At 35.7% G+C, this 18952-nt stretch overlaps 1 protein-coding gene across 5 annotated transcripts in view; it reads right to left on the reverse strand.

The window, feature by feature from the left end:
- Positions 1 to 18952, reverse strand: part of VEZT (vezatin, adherens junctions transmembrane protein) — a 71271-nt gene that overhangs the window by 41389 nt on the left and 10930 nt on the right. For all 5 annotated transcript variants that reach the window (XM_025284322.3, XM_025284321.3, XM_025284325.3 and 2 more), the window contains one exon: positions 2159 to 2293. In XM_025284322.3, coding sequence (XP_025140107.3) covers positions 2159 to 2293 — 135 coding nt within the window. Of the gene's footprint in view, positions 1 to 2158; positions 2294 to 18952 lie in introns of those variants that run through there.

Below are 18952 nucleotides of genomic sequence, written 5' to 3' on the forward strand. Positions count from 1 at the left end.
CTATCAAGGAATGAGTGTAGCCAAGAAGCATGATTAGGAGGGTACATAATAGTCCGGCTAAATAATGATAAAAGCTTGCACTAGGATAGTAAAAACAGCAGTAACTAAGGATTAGATTTTAGAAAGAAGTTGAAGTCACTTACTGACCAAATCAATGTTAGAGTGGGGGAAACTGTAAGATAAATTGAGAGGGTAGTAATTTGGGAATACAGAAAAATATTTTGTTTCAGGGGTGCTGAGAAAAAAAGCTCTGCTTTAGGGATGTTGAATATGAGTTTCGTGGAGCACAGGCAGATGGAAATGTCTAACAAGTATCTGGAACTCAGTGAAAATGGAGAATAGACAAAAAACGCCAGTGAGGGCAAGAAAGTAGATGAGATAGCTCAGAAAAAAAGAGACCAAGCAGAGGACTGATGCTAAAACTTTACGGAAGGAATGTTTAAGAATAATCTCAGGAAAAGAAACCAGAAAAATATACAGAGAATGAATATTCATGATGAGAATACCAATATAGAATACTCAGTATCTAACAATCACATTTTCTAAAAAAAAAGTCTAAAAATGATGACTGTTTCATCATGAACTCATACAGAAAATTTGCTTTCCAAAGGAAATAACTGAAACTTCATCACTTGAACAGAATCTGGGGGGCAATTCTAAAAATATATCCCCTAAAAAGGAACAAGAAATCTTTTTAAAATTTAGCTGCCCCAGATTTATATAGAAAAAATTCATTTTAGAGAGATGTACCTTATGCAGTTGAAATGTATAACATGAAGATTAAACGAACTTTCTGGATATGTGGTAATTTTGAAAAACACCTTCTGGCTATGCTTTTAACTGCTCCTCAATTTCTGAGAGGATGAACTTTAAACTCTTATTTATTTATAAACTAATAACAATATTTCTAAATGTAAAAATATTGTCACAAGTGAAAAGAATTAAACACTTATAAAACCCAAGTTTACACACACACACACACACACACACACACGAGGTCAATGTCCATCTCCAGCCCCAACACTATCCCTTGACCCATCCTTTGTCTTTTGTTGCCAAGTAATCTCAAATTCAAATTTTAATCTATGAATAATCTTTTAGATATATCTTTAGGTTTTACTTTTAAAACTTTCCCCGGAGGTGCTTGTATTTGAAAGGAACAAGGAGAAGAAAGGACTTAGGCAGGGAGGACTCTCAGCACTGGTTCTGGCCTGTGCGCTCCCCTCCCTTAACGCCTTCCTCGTGAGAGTTACCTAAAAAAACACCGCTTCCCTGGTGTTTACTCTGCTGTTGCCTTTTGGTCCAGCTTGGTCTTCACACTTTAGAGTTTCTTCCTAAGAACAAAAGGAAAGACCCTTCCCTTTCTATCTTACAGAGTAAATGATTAACTGAAAACTTTAAAATCTTCCTCCCAAAAGTAACTGACTCCTATATTAAAACACTGATTAAACTAGAATGCTCAAGAAATGAGGTAATCTGGTTATATTTTTTTCTGTTAGAATTCTTTTTGTTAAAACTGAAATGTACTGGAATATTTTCTTATTTTAGTAAATACAATAATAGAGCACAAATCAATTTAGTAAACCTAATTACTGGTGGCTTCTTCTAGCACCTCAGCCTCCCAATGCTGTATATCAATTACGAAATACTTACTATATAAAAATATATGATACTGCAGATATAAAGGGCAGCAGAAATTGAGGTAAATATACTTACTCTATTATATATCTTTGAAATAATTTATTAAATATTAATTTGCTTTCTCTTAAAAAAAAATCTAAAGAAAAAAATTCTAGTTATTGTAGGATCCTATAGTTGGGCTCCCATTAAGTATTAATTTTTATCTTTTTGTTTTTTTTTCCTGGTTTACTCTAAGTAACTTCAATATTTAAATAAGCAATATATTTTGATCCTCAATCATATTAATTTCAATTCATTATACAAATTACCCATGAGATAGTCCAAAATACCAAGGATTCATGTTTATCTGAACAGATACATACCACTGATGAAATAAAAATTAAAGTCTTAACCAGTGCAGGGGAAGAACATGGAGGTGCCAATAAGGTGTTTTTTGGTAAGGATAAGGATAAAGGCAATTTAAATAATCAGTAAACGACAAAAGACTGAGTCACAGAGAATGAAGACGCCTTCTTACTTTTGGCAGGGCTCTCGCAGGAGGCTTCTGCTGTCCCTCTGTCACTGCGCTTTTTTCTGCTTTTGGTGACAGAGAAGAACATACTTCAAAGTCTGTGTGCCCCAGATCCTGTAAGTACTGGTAGAGTGGAGAGTTCTGAAAGAGATATAAAATAAATTTCAAGATCATTACTACAGTTGACCTTTTAACAACATGGGTTTGAACGACAGGGCTCCACTTTGATGATTTTCAAAAATAAGTACACACTACAGCACTGCATATGGAAGGGTGGCTGAAGCCCAGGGAGAGGAACTGAGTGTTGGGAAGGCTGCCTGTGCGGTTATACGCGGGTGGTGCCTCAACCCCCCTATATTTCAAAGGTCAATTATTTCAAAAGTTTTAGAGACCAAATTCAACATTATGACAAGTATGCCCAAACTGAATTATTTACACAATGCTACTTAACATCAAAAGAAAAAAAAATCAACAAACAATTCAGCAGGGTTAAAACTCAAAGGAAAAACTAAATAAAACAGACATTCTTTGAGTGCCAGCAAGAAAAAATGAATTTAGGAGTATAAATAGATTTAAGCAATTTTTGTCCAAATTTTTGTAGTATTAGAATAAATCGCTTCAAAATAGCTAATCCTGGCTAAATATAGCTCCAAAAAGGACTCACAGTGAAAAATAGTTATTACTTGAAGCCAAGGAGCAATGATTATACTGTATCAATTATAAATTTATCATACAATCATACTGATTAAGTCAATCAGGCACAGATGAATATTATATATCATTTGTCAGCACTGAAAACAAACTTAAAACACCAAGAAAGTTACCAAAATAAGCTTACATACAAGCATATGGCAAATAAGAGACAGTGCAGGTTAAGAACAAAAACTGTGGAGCCAGACTATTTGGATTTAGATCCCAACACTGCCTCCTACCAGCTTGGTAACCCATGGCGATTTATAATCTTTCTATGCTTGGGCTGTCTAATCTAAAAATAGGTATAATAATTAATACGTAAACCATGGGGTTCTAGGACTAAATAAATATAAAGCATTTGGAGTAGTCCCTGCTGCTGCTGCTGCTGCTAAGTCGCTTCAGTCATGTCCGACTCTGTGCGATCCCATGGACGGCAGCCCATCAGGCTCCCCCGTCCCTGGGATTCTCCAGGCAAGAACACTGGAGTGGGTTGCCATTTCCTTCTCCAACGCATGAAAGTGAAAAGTGAAAGTGAAGTCGCTCAGTCGTGTCCAACTCTTCGCGACCCCATGGACTGCAGCCCACCAGGTCCTCCGTCCATGGGATTTTCCAGGCAAGAGTACTGGAGTGGGGTGCCATTGCCTTCTCCAGAGTAGTCCCTAGCACACAGTAATTGTTCAATCTACACCTCAACTTTATATAAGCTATGTGCCAAATGCAGGTTATGGAATAGAACAAACAGAAACATCCTCATCACTATTGAATGAAAATCCATGGGACAATTCTAGATAAATGCTTTACCATCATCATTACTACTGTTATTCCCGTTTCATAGATGAGGAAAGACTCACTCACCTAGAGAAAGCAGGATAGATCTCACTCCAAAGCTAATGCTCTGAAATATTGTGCTATATTACCTAAAGTTACAAACAGCCTCCTGTGTTTAGAAAAGAAGACACCAAAGAAGCTTATGTACAGTTTAGTACAGAGACATGAAGTAAATGAATAATTACAAGAATGTACTGGTTGATATGGAAACAGAGGAGAGGCAGCTGAATGAGACCAATACTTTAAGGGAATATATCTTTGAATTTGGAAAAATGAGGAAGAGTGGGAATTTGCTGGACTGGTAGCAATTCACTGGCTATTAATTTGAGAGAATAAGAAGATGAATGCCTTCCTTTGAAGCTATGTTTAATCTCTCCTTTGAGAAAAATAGGCAAAGCATTTAAAAATAAGGAGAAAGAACTTACAGTCTCATCCCTAAATCAGACTTAAAATCTCTAGTGGCAGAAATGGTTAATCTTTCTATTACCCATAATGTTTTTTCAAATATTGCCTTGAGTTACTCAACCTGTATTTTCAAACTGAACTGTGAATCCCACCTTGCTCTGCCCCTAAAATGGCAAAAGAACAAGAATACTAGTTCTTTTGGGCTGACCTTTAGAAAAGTTTACATATTTAAAAACAAAACAAAACCCAAACTTGTTTTTAAGACAGTAGAATCCTTTCTTCAAACGAATTCCCATGGGGAAGAACAATAAATAAGATGGATCAAAGTGGAGTTATTCTAATTCAAGGGTCATCAAACTTCTTTTGTAAAGGCCAGATAGTAAACATTTTAGGCTCTGCAGGCCATATGGTCTCTGTCGCAACTAATCAAGAATGCTGTAGTGTGAAAGCAGCCACAGATGATACACAGACCGATGAATGTGGTTATGTTCCGATAAAACCTTATTTATGGAAATAGTGAACTTCTTAGTTTTCACGTGTCACAAAATAACATTCTTTTGATATTTTTCCCAACCATTAAAAATGTAAAAACCATTCTTTGTTCACCAGCCATATAAAAATAGGCACCGAAGGAGTACAAATTGGCCCAGAGTTTACCGACGACTCCCTACTCAATCAAGATCATGAGGCACACTTTTGACTGCTAACTGTTCTCTGGGAAGGGGCTTAGTGGGTGGGGACCAGGCCAAACTTCTTTTTATTCAACTGTAAGGCCCTACCTTACAGCAAACTAGCTGATGCTATGTCCAGCACTGACTTCAATGTCCCTTCCTTTTCCAGCTTATGTCACAGCTCACAAAATAACAAAATGGAGTATCTGTAACAGATTTTTAAAAAGTGATTACACAGAAGAGATACAATAAATACTCTGTTTTCCCTTTTTGTTTGCACATTAACTAAAAGCATACACCCTCAGTTCGGATAACCACAGTCTGAACCACTATTTCATATTTCACAAAACATCAACTACTAATTGTTTAGTAAATTCTGGCTTGCCAAGCCCATCACTGCTTTGTCTCATGACTATGTAACTAAGTTTTTGGCAAAATTTCAGAGACCTTGAAGACCTCTGTCACCTCTGGAGACAGGGGATGAAGGTAAAGCAGGTTTAGTAAAATGTTAATTCCAGTCACTGTCATATTTCATGTTTGTTCTTCTCTCTTTTTGGCTGTTAATGCAAATCATATCACCTTCTAACACATATAAACAGACTATATGAACACTAAAGCTTTATTGATTATATTTATGATAGCATTCTGCATTGTAGCATTTATTTTACTGTTTTATTTGCACTTTTATGACTCAATAACCTTTGAGCCAAAAGAAAATTTAAAATTTAACCAATGATAACACACAAATGAAAAACAAACATCCTTTGGCTAACAAACTGAACATCAGCCAAGATGAACTGACCAAGACAGACCTTGTAAGACAAATTTTAAGAATGCAAAGGGATTTTTAGTAATTATTTTATATTAATTTAAAAACTGTTTTGGCAGATAAAATTATCTTTCTCTCTGAACTACCAAATATCATCTACACACTAACTGAAAGATCTCAGATAGCCAAATCAAGACCAGTGATTTTCAAAAATTCTTCGTCTCGAGACTCCTTTCTAGTCTTAAAAATTATTAAAGGTCCCAAAGAGCTTTTGTTTATCTGGATGCCTAACAATATTTATCATATTAGAAACTTAAAACTAAATAATTAAAATATTTATCAACTTACTTAAAATAACAATAAACCTATTATAATAGTCATGGAAACAATTAAAACATTTTAACAACATGATTTTAATGAAATTTTTTTCACAATGAAATAAATGTATTGAGAAAAGTAGATTGTTTTATATTTTTGCAAATCTCTTATTAAAGTCTGGCATAACAGGAGGAAGTGGGTGGATTCTTATATCTGTTTCTGCACTGAATCAGCTGCAATTTTTTATTTTGGATGAAGTATATAAAGAAAATCAGACCATAAACACATATGCAGTTGGAAAGGGAGGAGTATTTCAAGTCTTCTCTGATAACTGTATTATCAAAAAACAGCCATATCAAACTCTACAAGTGATAATTTTGAAAAGGTTTAACATGAAATATGAAACCATATTGGTGAGCTTTTCATATTTTGTACTGCAAGAGAGAATGAGAATAATAGAAGCAAATAATGTCAGTATAAAACTTGATCACCCAATATAAAACAAATTACTTTTTCTTTTACAACAAGGTGAAGCTCCATACTGCAACAGCCTTAGCCACTATATTTGGAGGTTCGGGACTATTAGGCTTAAAAACAAATACACATAAATTTCTGTGATTCATACAATGAGTATTATTATAGGTTGATTCAGCTTTAGAAAGGGACTTTTTGTATGTGTGTGGAGGGTAAGGCAAATTAGGTGGTGATAAATAATTTTCCTTGTTATAACTTTTTCCCTTGGTTCAAGGGAATAGAATCAAAATGTTTCAGTTGTTTTCTTGAAGAGAAATTATTAGCACTGGATTCAAACTACAATTTTGTAGTACTGGAGAATGTTACTGCTGCCAAAAGAAATATGAGAAATCCCAGACACAGCATGTGGGAGCTTCTCCTCAGGAAATCCTTGTGGTTCACTATTCCTGTAAATTTTAGCTGACAGAAAACACACATCATAGCACCAGAAAGAATTTTGCTAAATGCAAAAATGCCACAAGTCTTTGGTTGTGCTAAGATTGTTCTGATGGCTAAAATATACTCTTGTAAGAAAGTAAACATAAAATAAGACAGGAAATCCCAATATTTTTGCTAGCACTGCAATAAAATGATTCTTTAAGTCCCAGATTACCTGCATTTCATGCTCTCCGCAAAACGGGAGATCCCATGCCAATGGATATATAAAGTTTGAACAACTCATTTAACAAATTATTTTCTCCATGATTTATGGTGCATTCCACAGAAGTGCCAGTACTGTTACTGCTGATTTGCATTTTAAAAGATTAACTGTGCAGAAATGGAGGTGATGTGTAAAATGCTCTTATTAATATGTTTTCTCTTTTAAACCGCTTTAAACCCTTACAGGTAGAGCAAGTTGTAATCTTTCAGGTTCTAGCCCAGAAAGGGAAGAAGAGGCCAAATCCAGCAGAATTAGACAACTCATAATAATAAATACTAAAAATCCCCCCGTGTGGCAGGTAATATGTATGCACAGGTGAGAAAACAAAACAGGTTGAGGTCTTTGCTAAGAAAGTTTCATTCTATGACACTTCTTATAAAACTATGGTACACTCGATACTTTCCAACTAAGTTGATGGTTTCAGGAAAATCCTCTCTTGGTCTCAGTTTCCTGAAGTACAAAGAATGCCATGAGGTTCTTAAACTTGTTCAGGTGGTAAAACAAAACTCATGACATTCTTTGGGAAACAAGACAGAAAAGTGGTACATTAAAATGCAGAATCTTGTGCTAACTCAAATGCCATTTTACCCTATGTAATCAGTCAAGTCTACAGGATGGAAATTCTACAGATTAAATCACCCAGTTTCTTCAGCAACAAAAAAATGATACAATAAAGGTAGAGGAGGTAAAGAAAACTACTAAAGACTAAAGGGACATATCACCCAAATGTGATGGATGGATGTTAGGATCCTGGTTTGATTGTAAGAAGACATTTCTGAGATACCTGAGGCAATCCAAACATAGGTATTAGATGATACTAGGGAATTATTAATTTTTTAGATAATTGCATCGGAGTTAGCATTAAAAAACAGAGAGAGTGCTTATCTGTTAGAGATGTATACTGAAGCATTTATGGGTGAAATTAAGTAATGTCTGGGATTTGCTTTAAAATACTCCAAGAAAGATGAGGGTGGGAGAGGAACAGATGAGATACATACAGTTTGGCAAAATGTTAACAGCTGCTCAAGCTGAAGTTGGGTTATGGGCACACAGAACTTTCACTGTATTACTCTTCTTATGTATAAGTTCATTATAATAGTTTTAAAAAGTCAGATGCTAGGTTTTTCCAGAGTCTGGTATAAAAGATTTAAGAAAATGGCAGAAAAATCGAAAAAATTCAAGTTATTATTTTAATCTAGGAAAAAGGTAAGTTTATTAAATTTTAGAAAAGAATTCTCAAGTCTTTACAAACTTCCATATAATGGTACTGGTATTTTTAGTTATCTACTGAAAGAGAATATAACAAAGTACTCTCTAGCAACAAGATTTCAAGTGACCAGTCTTAGTAGAGGTACAAATAAATGGCTAACTACATGTCAATTATTCATATTTACTTTTCAAAAACTAATGTGAAGTTTGTGGGATAAGCAATTTTCAGCTATGTGATTCAGACAGTTAAAACAAATACAAAAACCCAGTATATTCCTATGGAGCAAAGTAAGTAGATTTTGGCCCCATTCCCCAACTCTGATATTTGGCAATGTCTGAAGATAATTCTGGTTGTTACAACTGAGGGGATGAGCTTTACTGGCATCTAATGGAGAGAGATCAGGGCTATACTCAACATCTGACAATGCACAGGATGACCCCCACAAGTTATCCAGCTCAAACTGTCAACAGTCCTGAGGCTGAGAAACCCTATTTTACAGTATAAAGAATCACAGATTGAAAAAATTCTCCCCAAATATATACCCCAGCAGCGGCTTTTATTATTTACCTTTTACTTTGGGAGCATGATAGATTCCAAAACCAAAATGGAAAATTACTTTTCCATGACTTGCCATCTAAGAACCCAACAGGCTCTGTAATAGTGAAATGAGTTACCTTCGAAATAACTGCAGCAGAGTTAACACGTTAAAATTTCAACCAGTCACTAATACCATGCAAAACCAAAATAATCACAGCACTTGGGTACATTTGGAGACTATTTGTAAATGAACTTCTTATTCATCTAACTGAACTTCAATTTTCCAATAAAATAATTTCCTTATTAAAAAATTTCTGTTGGGGTCTCAACATAAGAAAAGAAAAAATATATCTGACTAATGAGGCCACATATGCAACTAGGAAACTTGGATATCTAGATAAACTCAGTTTCTTCCACAGATGTCATCTTACTAAGAAGCGGCTTCCTTTGGTTACTGGCACACCTCTGTCAATGCTACAGGCCCACAAGCACGCACCTGCATCAGGCTGGAAACACCAGCAGAATGCTACGATGCTCTTTCCAAACTAATCCTGATTCCCAGGAGAGCTCAGTTACCCTTTTAGAAAAGCAATCTCTAGTCTGCAACAACTACTGGCCAAATTCTGATGCTGGTTCCTCATCAACTATTTGTTTTGTCTTCTAGATGCGGATGACTGAGTGCTAACAGCATTCCGCCAGAAAAATTTAGCAAAAGGGAAACTTAAATGGCAATCGTCATTTGCTTATCTACCATTAACCAAATATTTATAGAGCACCTACCATACTAACTAGAGTTATAGTAATTTTCTGCCATTAACTTCTAACTTCTCTCTGAGGATATTCAAGAAAAAGCTAACTTTGCTTTACCTATAAAAGGAAACTAAGTTCAAATGCTCAACGTCATGGATTTTTTTTTCATTGTTTTTAAATTAAAAATTAAAACAATACCAAAAGATATAAAATGCAATAAAAACTTTTTTTCCCCTGCCCCTGACCCTACCCCTACATCCTCTCCCAAAATGTAATAAACATTCTTTAGCTTGTGAATTCTTCCTCCTAAATTTGGAATCCATTTATGATTGAAAGTGGCTGGCAATGGAGATGGCTAAGATGACTCCAAGATTTTTGGTTTGAACAATTAGGAGGTGCTATTTATATTTATATTATTTTAAAATATAAAATAGCAACAGAGGAACAAGTCTGAAGAGAGAGGCAATGAGTTAGAGGCACCTATGAGACATTCAAATGTAAGTAACTTGGACCTAAGATATTTGGAGATCAGGAGAGTGGCCTAATCTGGATGTATAGATTTGAGTTTTTAGCGAATAGGTATGATGGCAAACCCATACGATGTCATACAGGTGTGAAAAACAGATGGAGTAAATGAGATCACCCTGAGATAACACATATGTGAGAAGACAAGAGGGTCCTAAGAGAGATCAATATTTTAGAAAAGAGTAAAGTCAAAGCTGGAAAATAGTAAGAGTAACAGTAAAAACTGTTAAGATTTGTTGAGTTGAATACATATTAAGCATAAGTTAAGCATCTTTTATTTACCATGCCTAATTTACTCCTAACAACAAACTTCTAAAGAGGTGTTATTACTACCACTCCCATTTTAGAAGGAACCTGGGATATATAGAGGTTAAATAACTTGTCCAAGGTCACCCAGCAGAATGGAAGCTAGCTGGGGTGAGTCCAAAGCCTACATGATTAACCATAACACAAGACTGCTCGAGCAAAAAGGAGATCTAAAAGGAACAACTAAGGCTTCTCTCACAAAAGTTTTCTTATACAGGTATGGTGAGGCCCACAGATCAAGAGACAACTGCCACTGGAAAGACAGTTTATATTCACATATCTCGAGACAGGAGCAGGCTGCGCCACAGGGGAAGAGAGGGGACATGGGCGGCACCAGGGTCAGCCGGAAGGGAGAGGAGGGGATTATGGGAGGGAGCCTTCACTGTGGTTTGTGTGGGAAGGAAGGCAGCAAAGCAAGCAGGCTTCAGACTGGCGAAATGGATGATTTCAGCAGGCTCTAGAGCACAGAGTCTGTCCTGAGTAGGGTCTGATAGTGACCCCAGGGTGACTAGGCAGACAGACAGTAGCCAGGTGAGCAGTTTCTTCGTAACCTGGAAGGAGCAGCAATCCCTGCAGGGTCAGCAAGCCTCCAAGTTGTTAAATGCATCAGAATACAGAAAGTAAAACAATGGCTAATAAACTTATATGTCAGATTTTATATTCTGTAAGGTTTAAAATGCAGGCCCTGCACGGTACTATTTTTAACTCAATTATATATTTCCCCCTTTTCTTCAGGCTGTCCTCACCTCAAGTTATTCCCTTTCACTGCTAGCTTTAAGTTTCACAGAACTACAGTCTCTCAAATTGGATTTTTTTCCCCTGTGAATATATTTTGAAAATGGCAGCTCCTCCAGATCTTCATAGAACTACTGCTCTTATGATCTACCGGCTCTTTGATTTTCCTTTTCACTCATTCCACTGCTGCAGTTTCCCAGAGGCTACAGGGCCCACAGGCAGTGGATATCTCAAAACGGTCCTTGACCTGCTCCCTCTGCCCATTTTGCAGGTTACAACAGCATTTACTTCCGGTTTGGAAATGTCAGTGGAAGCTGCTAATTCTGTTTGGTGCAACCAGATGCACTTATTTCTCACAAGAAGATGATCAGTGTAGGCTCTCATCTGTTTGTTGATTCCCTCCCTACTAATTCCTCCCCAAACAAAGCAGCACCAAACATTTACCGAGTAACCACACTGCCAGGCATTGTTCTAAGCATTTTTATACAATAATTCTCATCTTTACAATAACCTTTTATGGCAGAGCTCATTTAAGGGAAGAGGAAACTAAGGCACAGAGAGACCAAGTAACTTGGTTGGCCACGGTCACAGAGACTGTAAATGCTAAGTCAGGATATGAATCAAGGCAGCCTGACACAGTCAAAGCTGTTATTTACTCCACTACATCGCAAATAAGAAGTTCATTAACTTTGTTTTATATAGTATTTTGTACAGTTTGTGTATTTTTTTAACCAGAAGCTGAACTTGTGACTTTTAAATTACTTAACAGATTAAGTTAGAAAACTCAAAACAGATCAGCATAAGTCTCCCAGTAATATCTACATTTATTACCCATCATTTCTCTTTCAGATGAGCCATAATTCCCATGAATTTGCCTCAGATTACACAAGCCTAGAAGCTGGCTACAAAGAATATTGTTTGAGCCAGACTTCAAAGTAGTTTGCAAGAGTAGAGTATTATTACAATGAAAATATATTTATGTGTTATTTGTGTGGGAAAAGGTGCCCAAAAAGAGAGGCTGAATTCTTAATTTAGCAAATGAATGGAATGATCCTGAGCACCTTTCTATATATAAATTAATGATCTACTTGACTGTTACACACTTCTTTTATTTAAAGCATCATACCATATCAAAGCAAAATGCTAACTACTATCGAATGTTAGATGCTATATGATCTCTGCAAGTTTTTATTAAACACAAAAAGCAATAGGAAAATAGTTAACTATCAACAGAAAGTAGTAGGAAGCATTGGCACAAAACCCTGAAACTGTGTGAGGTAGAAGTAACTGTTAATGAAGACTTTACGCCTGTACAAATCTATTCTCAGAAGCCTTCGATTTCCATCCCCTTGTTAACAGAATTTATCAAATTGCTTACAGGTAACTTTTCTTTAAAAGTCTAAGAAAAGTACTATAATTTATTTAAGTTACATATTTTTAAACGTTCCTACCATACCAACAGAACCTCTAAAAGATCTTTTATTCAAAACAAAATCTTTAAGGAGAAAGATATCTGTAATTAGAGGAATTTGATGGAGAATATTTGCCTTGAAACAGTTTATTAACCATTATAAATGTTTTAAAAAATCTTTTATCTTTGAATGTAGTTTAAAGTTGTAGGTCTAAATGTGATTATCACATATAGAACAGCATTGTTTTTGAAGAATGTGATTGAAAAGGATAAACTGTTGTCAATTGCTTTGCTTTTCTTTTTTTTTCAGTTAACTGAAGAACTCCACAAAATAAGCTGACGAGGAAGACTGTCATTACCAAATTACACAAGGTAGCTATTTTCTCTATTTTTAATGAAGAAACTTTTGGTATATCAACAGCTAAAACAGTGACAATTAATAAACCCTACAAAGGAAAATACATTTTCCCATTACTATTAACTATATTGCTAATATATGGAATTTCTATAGACCTTTCAATTATCTCTAATTAATACACAATCATAAAGCATAATTTAAAAATAACTATTTATTGCCCCCACCTTCAACCTTGAATACAGGAAAAGTATATTGCAAAATTAAAGATATTATAAAATAACAGGAAATACTTTTTGGAGTATATACATTTCAGCATAACTTCTAAATTGCTATTCCAAAAGTCCCAAATTCACTGTTAATTGTTCCTCATTATCAACAAAGCAAAAATCTAATCATAGAATTAAAAAAGATTAAGCTAAAAAGGTTCATAAATGGGTTTAATTAGGGTCCAACTAATTAAACTACTCACAGACAGCATAGTTCTAAATCCTCCAATTGAGCCAGAGGAAAAATTTACTGCCTCTTGACCATATTCTTTTGATCCGTACACTTCTTTCTTTGATGGTTCCCACTTGTTTCTCCAGAACTACAATACAAAATGGCCACTGAACTGGAGGGCGTGTCCTCATCATTACTAAGCATTTTGCTATCAGAAGCAGCTCTTTAAAAAAATCTGAACATAATTTCTTTAGTGCCATTCAATATTACTCTGTAACTGCAGAAGCAGTAATAAGGACGGTGGTGTTTAAAAAATGCCATTAGAGATTATTATTTAATATTTATGTTAGTTTTTTTTTTTTTTTTAAACCAGCAGCAAATAAGACATCTATTCATAAATTCTCCTGGTTGCAGGCTTCTGTTTTCCAGCAGAAATTCATCCTATCCAGTTAATTTTTCATGAAATGTTATAAACAACAAAAAGCTTAGAGAGATTAACTTTACATTTTTTTCTGTATAATAGTACAAATTACTTAAGTACAACAGTATCTAATCCAAAACAAAACATATCCATCAAAAGAAAGATGAAGAGATGCAAAGGGAGAGCACTCACACGGCTTACAGGCTTAACTGATTAAAAGCAAAGAGCAACAGTGACTTGGTCTTAACTAAGGAAAGAGAAGACAGTAATCCTGATTGACTCCCTGTAGTTCTGATGCTACCCTTAATGTTACTCAATATCTTGTTCATCAACTGGCCTATACTGGGCACTTACTGAATATAGAGCAGAAGCTACGTGAGAAAGGAAAACTATCATTTTCAACTGCTTTTGAAAAAAAAATTGGAGCCATGTTGAATACATTGGCAAAATGCTGGGTGTGAGAAGAGCATACAACAAACATCAAAGTGAGGTTTGGGAAGCCCTATTAGATCCCGTCTAACCTTATTTTCTTTTTTCCTTATCCTAAATGAGAATAGTAAATGTGGAGGCAGAATTTGTGATTCTGTTAAGAGATAGTGGGGACGTCTTTCTCTCAAATCATTCATTCATTCATTCATTCATTATACTCTATCATCAGGGAGATTTTGTAAGGAAAAGTAAAATGAAAAGAACATGGCAAAATATATACTAAAATAGAAAATCTACTTTAATAAAGGTGTTATAGAGATATGAGGTTAATGATTGTGGATTTATCAGCAAAAATCCCCAAACAGAATATAGTTGGCCAGATTCTGTCAGCAAAATAAATTACAATGTGGGTTAAAAATTAAATCGTCAAATATTTCAAATAAAGACAAACGGGCATTTTGATCTTCTGCAGTGGGAATAACAGTAATAAGCATGTAAGCAATATTCTAAAAAGCCAGAGGCAATGAAGTCAGTACCCTAATACTATACCCCTGTGGAGTACACTGAGCTTTGGCCTTTTCTCCTAAATTCTTAAGCATGATTTGATTCTGGGAACTCAGAAAACACCTGGAGTGGAATCAGGAAAATGAAAATTGAGCCAGGGTTATTGATATAAAAATAGACTGGAAATGAGCAGAATCTCTTCCTGTATTTTCTAATGAACGGAAGCCTTTAGGGGCTTACTCTCATTAACTCAACCAACCTACCAGATTCAAGAAAAATTTAATACTCAAGGATGATCTGGTATAACTCCTCTATAACAGATGGCAAATAAGCATTAGAGAAATTAAGTGATTCATTTAAGATATCATTGCTAATTCATGTTAATCTCTTGACTATTAGATTAGTCCCCTTTCCACAATGTTTTCAAAGTATGAAAGTCGTTAATATAACTACATAAGCTACCAAGGTAACCAGTAAAAGTAACTTAAGAATTGTATATTGGACAAAGGAACTTGCATTTTAATAAATGCAATAAATAGAGATCTACTTACTATCTTTTGCACTGTCAATATATTTTTTAAAATGTTAAAATCTATATTGGAGCTCTGAGGATATGTGACGAAGCCAAAACAGTAGAAACAATATGACACAGACAGAAAAAAAGCGAAGACTTGTCCCTCAAGAAAAAATTTTACAGTTCATGTTAAATAAATTTATTCTTGTATATGTGGTAATAAACTAGCTCTGGTCTTAATGGTCAGTCTTATATGTCAATACGGTTCTGATTTAATAACTCCATTAATCAATATCCTTTCTACTATAGATAAGTGATAAAAACATGAATTTTGTCATGTTTCTGATCTCAGCTACTAGTCAGAAGTAAATTATATAATACAATTGTAAAGCTTTGTGTACTACAGGTAACTGAAAATGCATTTTAAGGAATAATAATACGATACCATAATACCTAAAATTTTGTATGTGTAATTTTTTCAGAGAGCAAGCTCCATTATCAAAACAGCAAATACTATCAACATACATAGACAGAAAAAATTTCCTTCCATTAGTCAAATCAATAAAGCACATAGGAAAGAACCTACAAATGTTACTTATAAAAAATGCCTTACTGTTCTTTAGAGATGTATAATAACCTTTAAAATATAACAAAATGAGAATCTCTCTCAAGCAAGAGAGGGTTTTTTGTACCTTTCTTGTAGATACGGGAGATTGTGTAAGCGCCATCTCACATTCATTTGACTGCCTTAGTGCTGGGGGTCAGAGAAAGCTAACCCTGAACATGTTGCCAACAAAGGGTTGACATTTAATTATTTACTGATGAAGGAGGGAGAGAAGTCAAGACAAGACGGGCTTTCCCAGTTCTGAGCATTTAGGTTCCCCAGTCATGAACAAAGGAAAAAAGAATGAATTTCAACAAATACCAAAAGGAGTTCAACGACAAAAAAAGGTTATCACAGAGAGTTTACAGAATAAAAAGGTCCCTTGAGGATAATGCTATCCCTCTAAGAAAGTTACAAAAAAAAAAAAGGCTTAGCTGCACTACAAATAAGGCAAAGAGGTAAAAATATCCGTCCTTCAAATAAATTTTTATTTTCAGATACTCTTCCCTCTAGGAGTAGAAGGATTCAAGATAGGATAAACAACTCAAAATTTCTGCAATTAATCTATAATTTAAAAAATCCAACAGCTACGAATGAGCAATCAGAACTAGTCACCTAAGGTAACTAGAGAATTCTTACTCTCAAAACATCTTAAGAGATTCCAATAACAGACCAAAATGACAATATTGGTATCTCAGTATTTATTTTGCTTAGTATCCATGTTAGATATGGAGTCCATCATTTTCTAAACTTTGTCCCATTGCTGCTCAGTCAGAGATCCCAGTGTGAGGTGATGTCTTTCCCACTTCAGCCTCCAGGGGGTAGTCGGGTTCCAAGATAAAGGAACTAACTTTCAAGATATTCATATATATGGAATCTAGCCCCGATGAAAGGAAAACAGTCAGATTCTAGGGTAAGGACCAGGAACTGGGTCTGGAAACCTCACTCTTCCTTCCATTTCTTAATTCATCCTCTACATTATTGTTCAGTCCAGGAGGGCTCAAAGGTGGCTTCTGGAGGGAGAATACAAAAGACCAAAACTACAAGAAAACAGTGCAATTGACTAATAACCAAGGAAACTGGTATTAAACCAAGTCATTTTGAAAATGTTTGAAATAGAGAAAAGATGCGATTAGAATACTTTCCAAATATGTGCTTGATTTAAAATTCAAAATTTTAATTTTAATGGGGCACATGACTCCCTTGAGTTAGTATTAAGACATAAATAAGCCTGATTTTTGATTCTGAAAATCATTATAAATAATAGTATTACATCAGAAATACTAAAAAAACCCATTAAACTTTCTTAGAAGAGAGGTTAGGTCCTATGATGGATGTGGTAGGCTGTTTTTTCCAACTTCTAAATTACATTCCTGCCTAGTGCAACTCTTGTATTAAAGAGAAGAAAGAGCTGAATGTAATATTTTCCAAATTATCTTGCAGCTAGGGTTCTAGATGCACATCAGTTCAGTTCAATCACTCAGTCGTGTCCGACTCTTTGTAACCCCATGGACTGCAGCACCCCAGGCCTTCCTGTCCATCACCAATTCCCGGAATCCACCCAAACTCATGCCCATTGAGTTGAGTTGGTGATGTCATCCAACCATCCCATACTTTATCATCCCCTTCTCCTCATGCCTTCAATCTTTCCCAGCATCAGGGTCTTTTCAAATGAGTCAACTCTTTACATCAGGTGGCCAAAGTATTGGAGTTTCAGCTCCAACATCAGTCCTTCCAATGAATATTCAGGACTGATCTCCTTTAGGATGGACTGGTTGGATCTCCTTGCAGTCCAAGGGACTCTCAAGAGTCTTCTCCAACACCACAGTTTAAAACCATCAATTCTTCAGCACTCAGCTTTCTTTATAGTCCAACTCTTACAACTATACATGACTACTGGAAAAAACATAGCCTTGACTAGACAGAACTTTGTTGGCAAAGTAATGTCTCTGCTTTCTAATATGCTGTCTAGGTTGGTCATAACTTTTCTTCCAAGGAGTAACCGTCTTTTAATTTCATGGTTGCAGTCACCATCTGCAGTGATTTTGGAGCCCAAAAAGATAAAGCCTGACACTGTTTCCCCATCTATTTACCTTGAAGTGATGGGACCGGATACCATGATCTTTGTTTTTTGAATGTTGAGCTTTAAGCCAACTTTTTCACTCTCCTCTTTCACTTTCATCAAAAGGCTCTTTAGTTCTTCTTTGCTTTCTGCCATAAGGGTGGTATCATTTGCATATCTGAGGTTATTGATATTTCTTCCAGCAATCTTGATTCCAGCTTGTGCTGGAATCCAGCCCTGTGTTTCTACTGATGTACTCTGCATAGAAGTTAAATAAGCAGGGTGACAATATACAGCCTTGACGTACTTCTTTCCCGATTTGGAACCAGTCTGTTGTTCCATGTCCAGTTCTAACTGTTGCTTCCTGATCTGCATACAGATTTCTCAGGAGGCAGGTCAGGTGGTCTGGTATTCCCATCTCTTTCAGAATTTTCCAGTTTGTTGTGATCCATACAGTCAAAGGCTTTGGTGTAGTCAATAAAGCAGAAGTAGATGTTTTTCTGGAACTCTCTTGCTTTTTCGATGTTCCAGCGGATGTTGGCAATTTGATCTCTGGTTCCTCTGCCTTTTCTACAACCAGCTTGAACATCTGGAAGTTCACGGTTCACGTATTGCTGAAGCCTGGCTTGGAGAATTTTGAGCATTACTCTCCTAGCATGTAAGATGAGTGCAATTGTGCGGTAGTTTGAGCATTCTTTGGCATTGCACTTCTTTGGGATTGGAATGAAAACTGACCTTTTCCAGTCCTGTGGCCACTGCTGTTTTCCAAATTTGCTGGCATATTGAGTGCAGCACTTTCACACCATCATCTTTTAGGATTTGAAATAGCTCAACTGAAATTCCATCACCTCCACTAGTTTTGTTTGTAGTGATGCTTCCTAAGGCCCACTTGACTTCACATTCCAGGATGTCTGGCTCTAGGTGAGTGATCACACCATCATAATTAGCTGGGTTATGAAGATCCTTTTTGTATAGTTCTTTTGTGTATTCTTGCCACCTCTTCTTAATATCTTCTGCTTCTGGTAGGTCCATACAATTTCTGTCCTTTATTGAGCCCATATTTGCATGAAATGTTCCCTTGGTATCTCTAATTTTCTTGAAGAGATCTCTAGTCTTTCCCATTCTATTGTTTTCCTCT

Source organism: Bubalus bubalis, chromosome 4 (assembly GCF_019923935.1).
Source record: "Bubalus bubalis isolate 160015118507 breed Murrah chromosome 4, NDDB_SH_1, whole genome shotgun sequence".
Taxonomy (NCBI): Eukaryota; Metazoa; Chordata; class Mammalia; order Artiodactyla; family Bovidae; genus Bubalus; species Bubalus bubalis.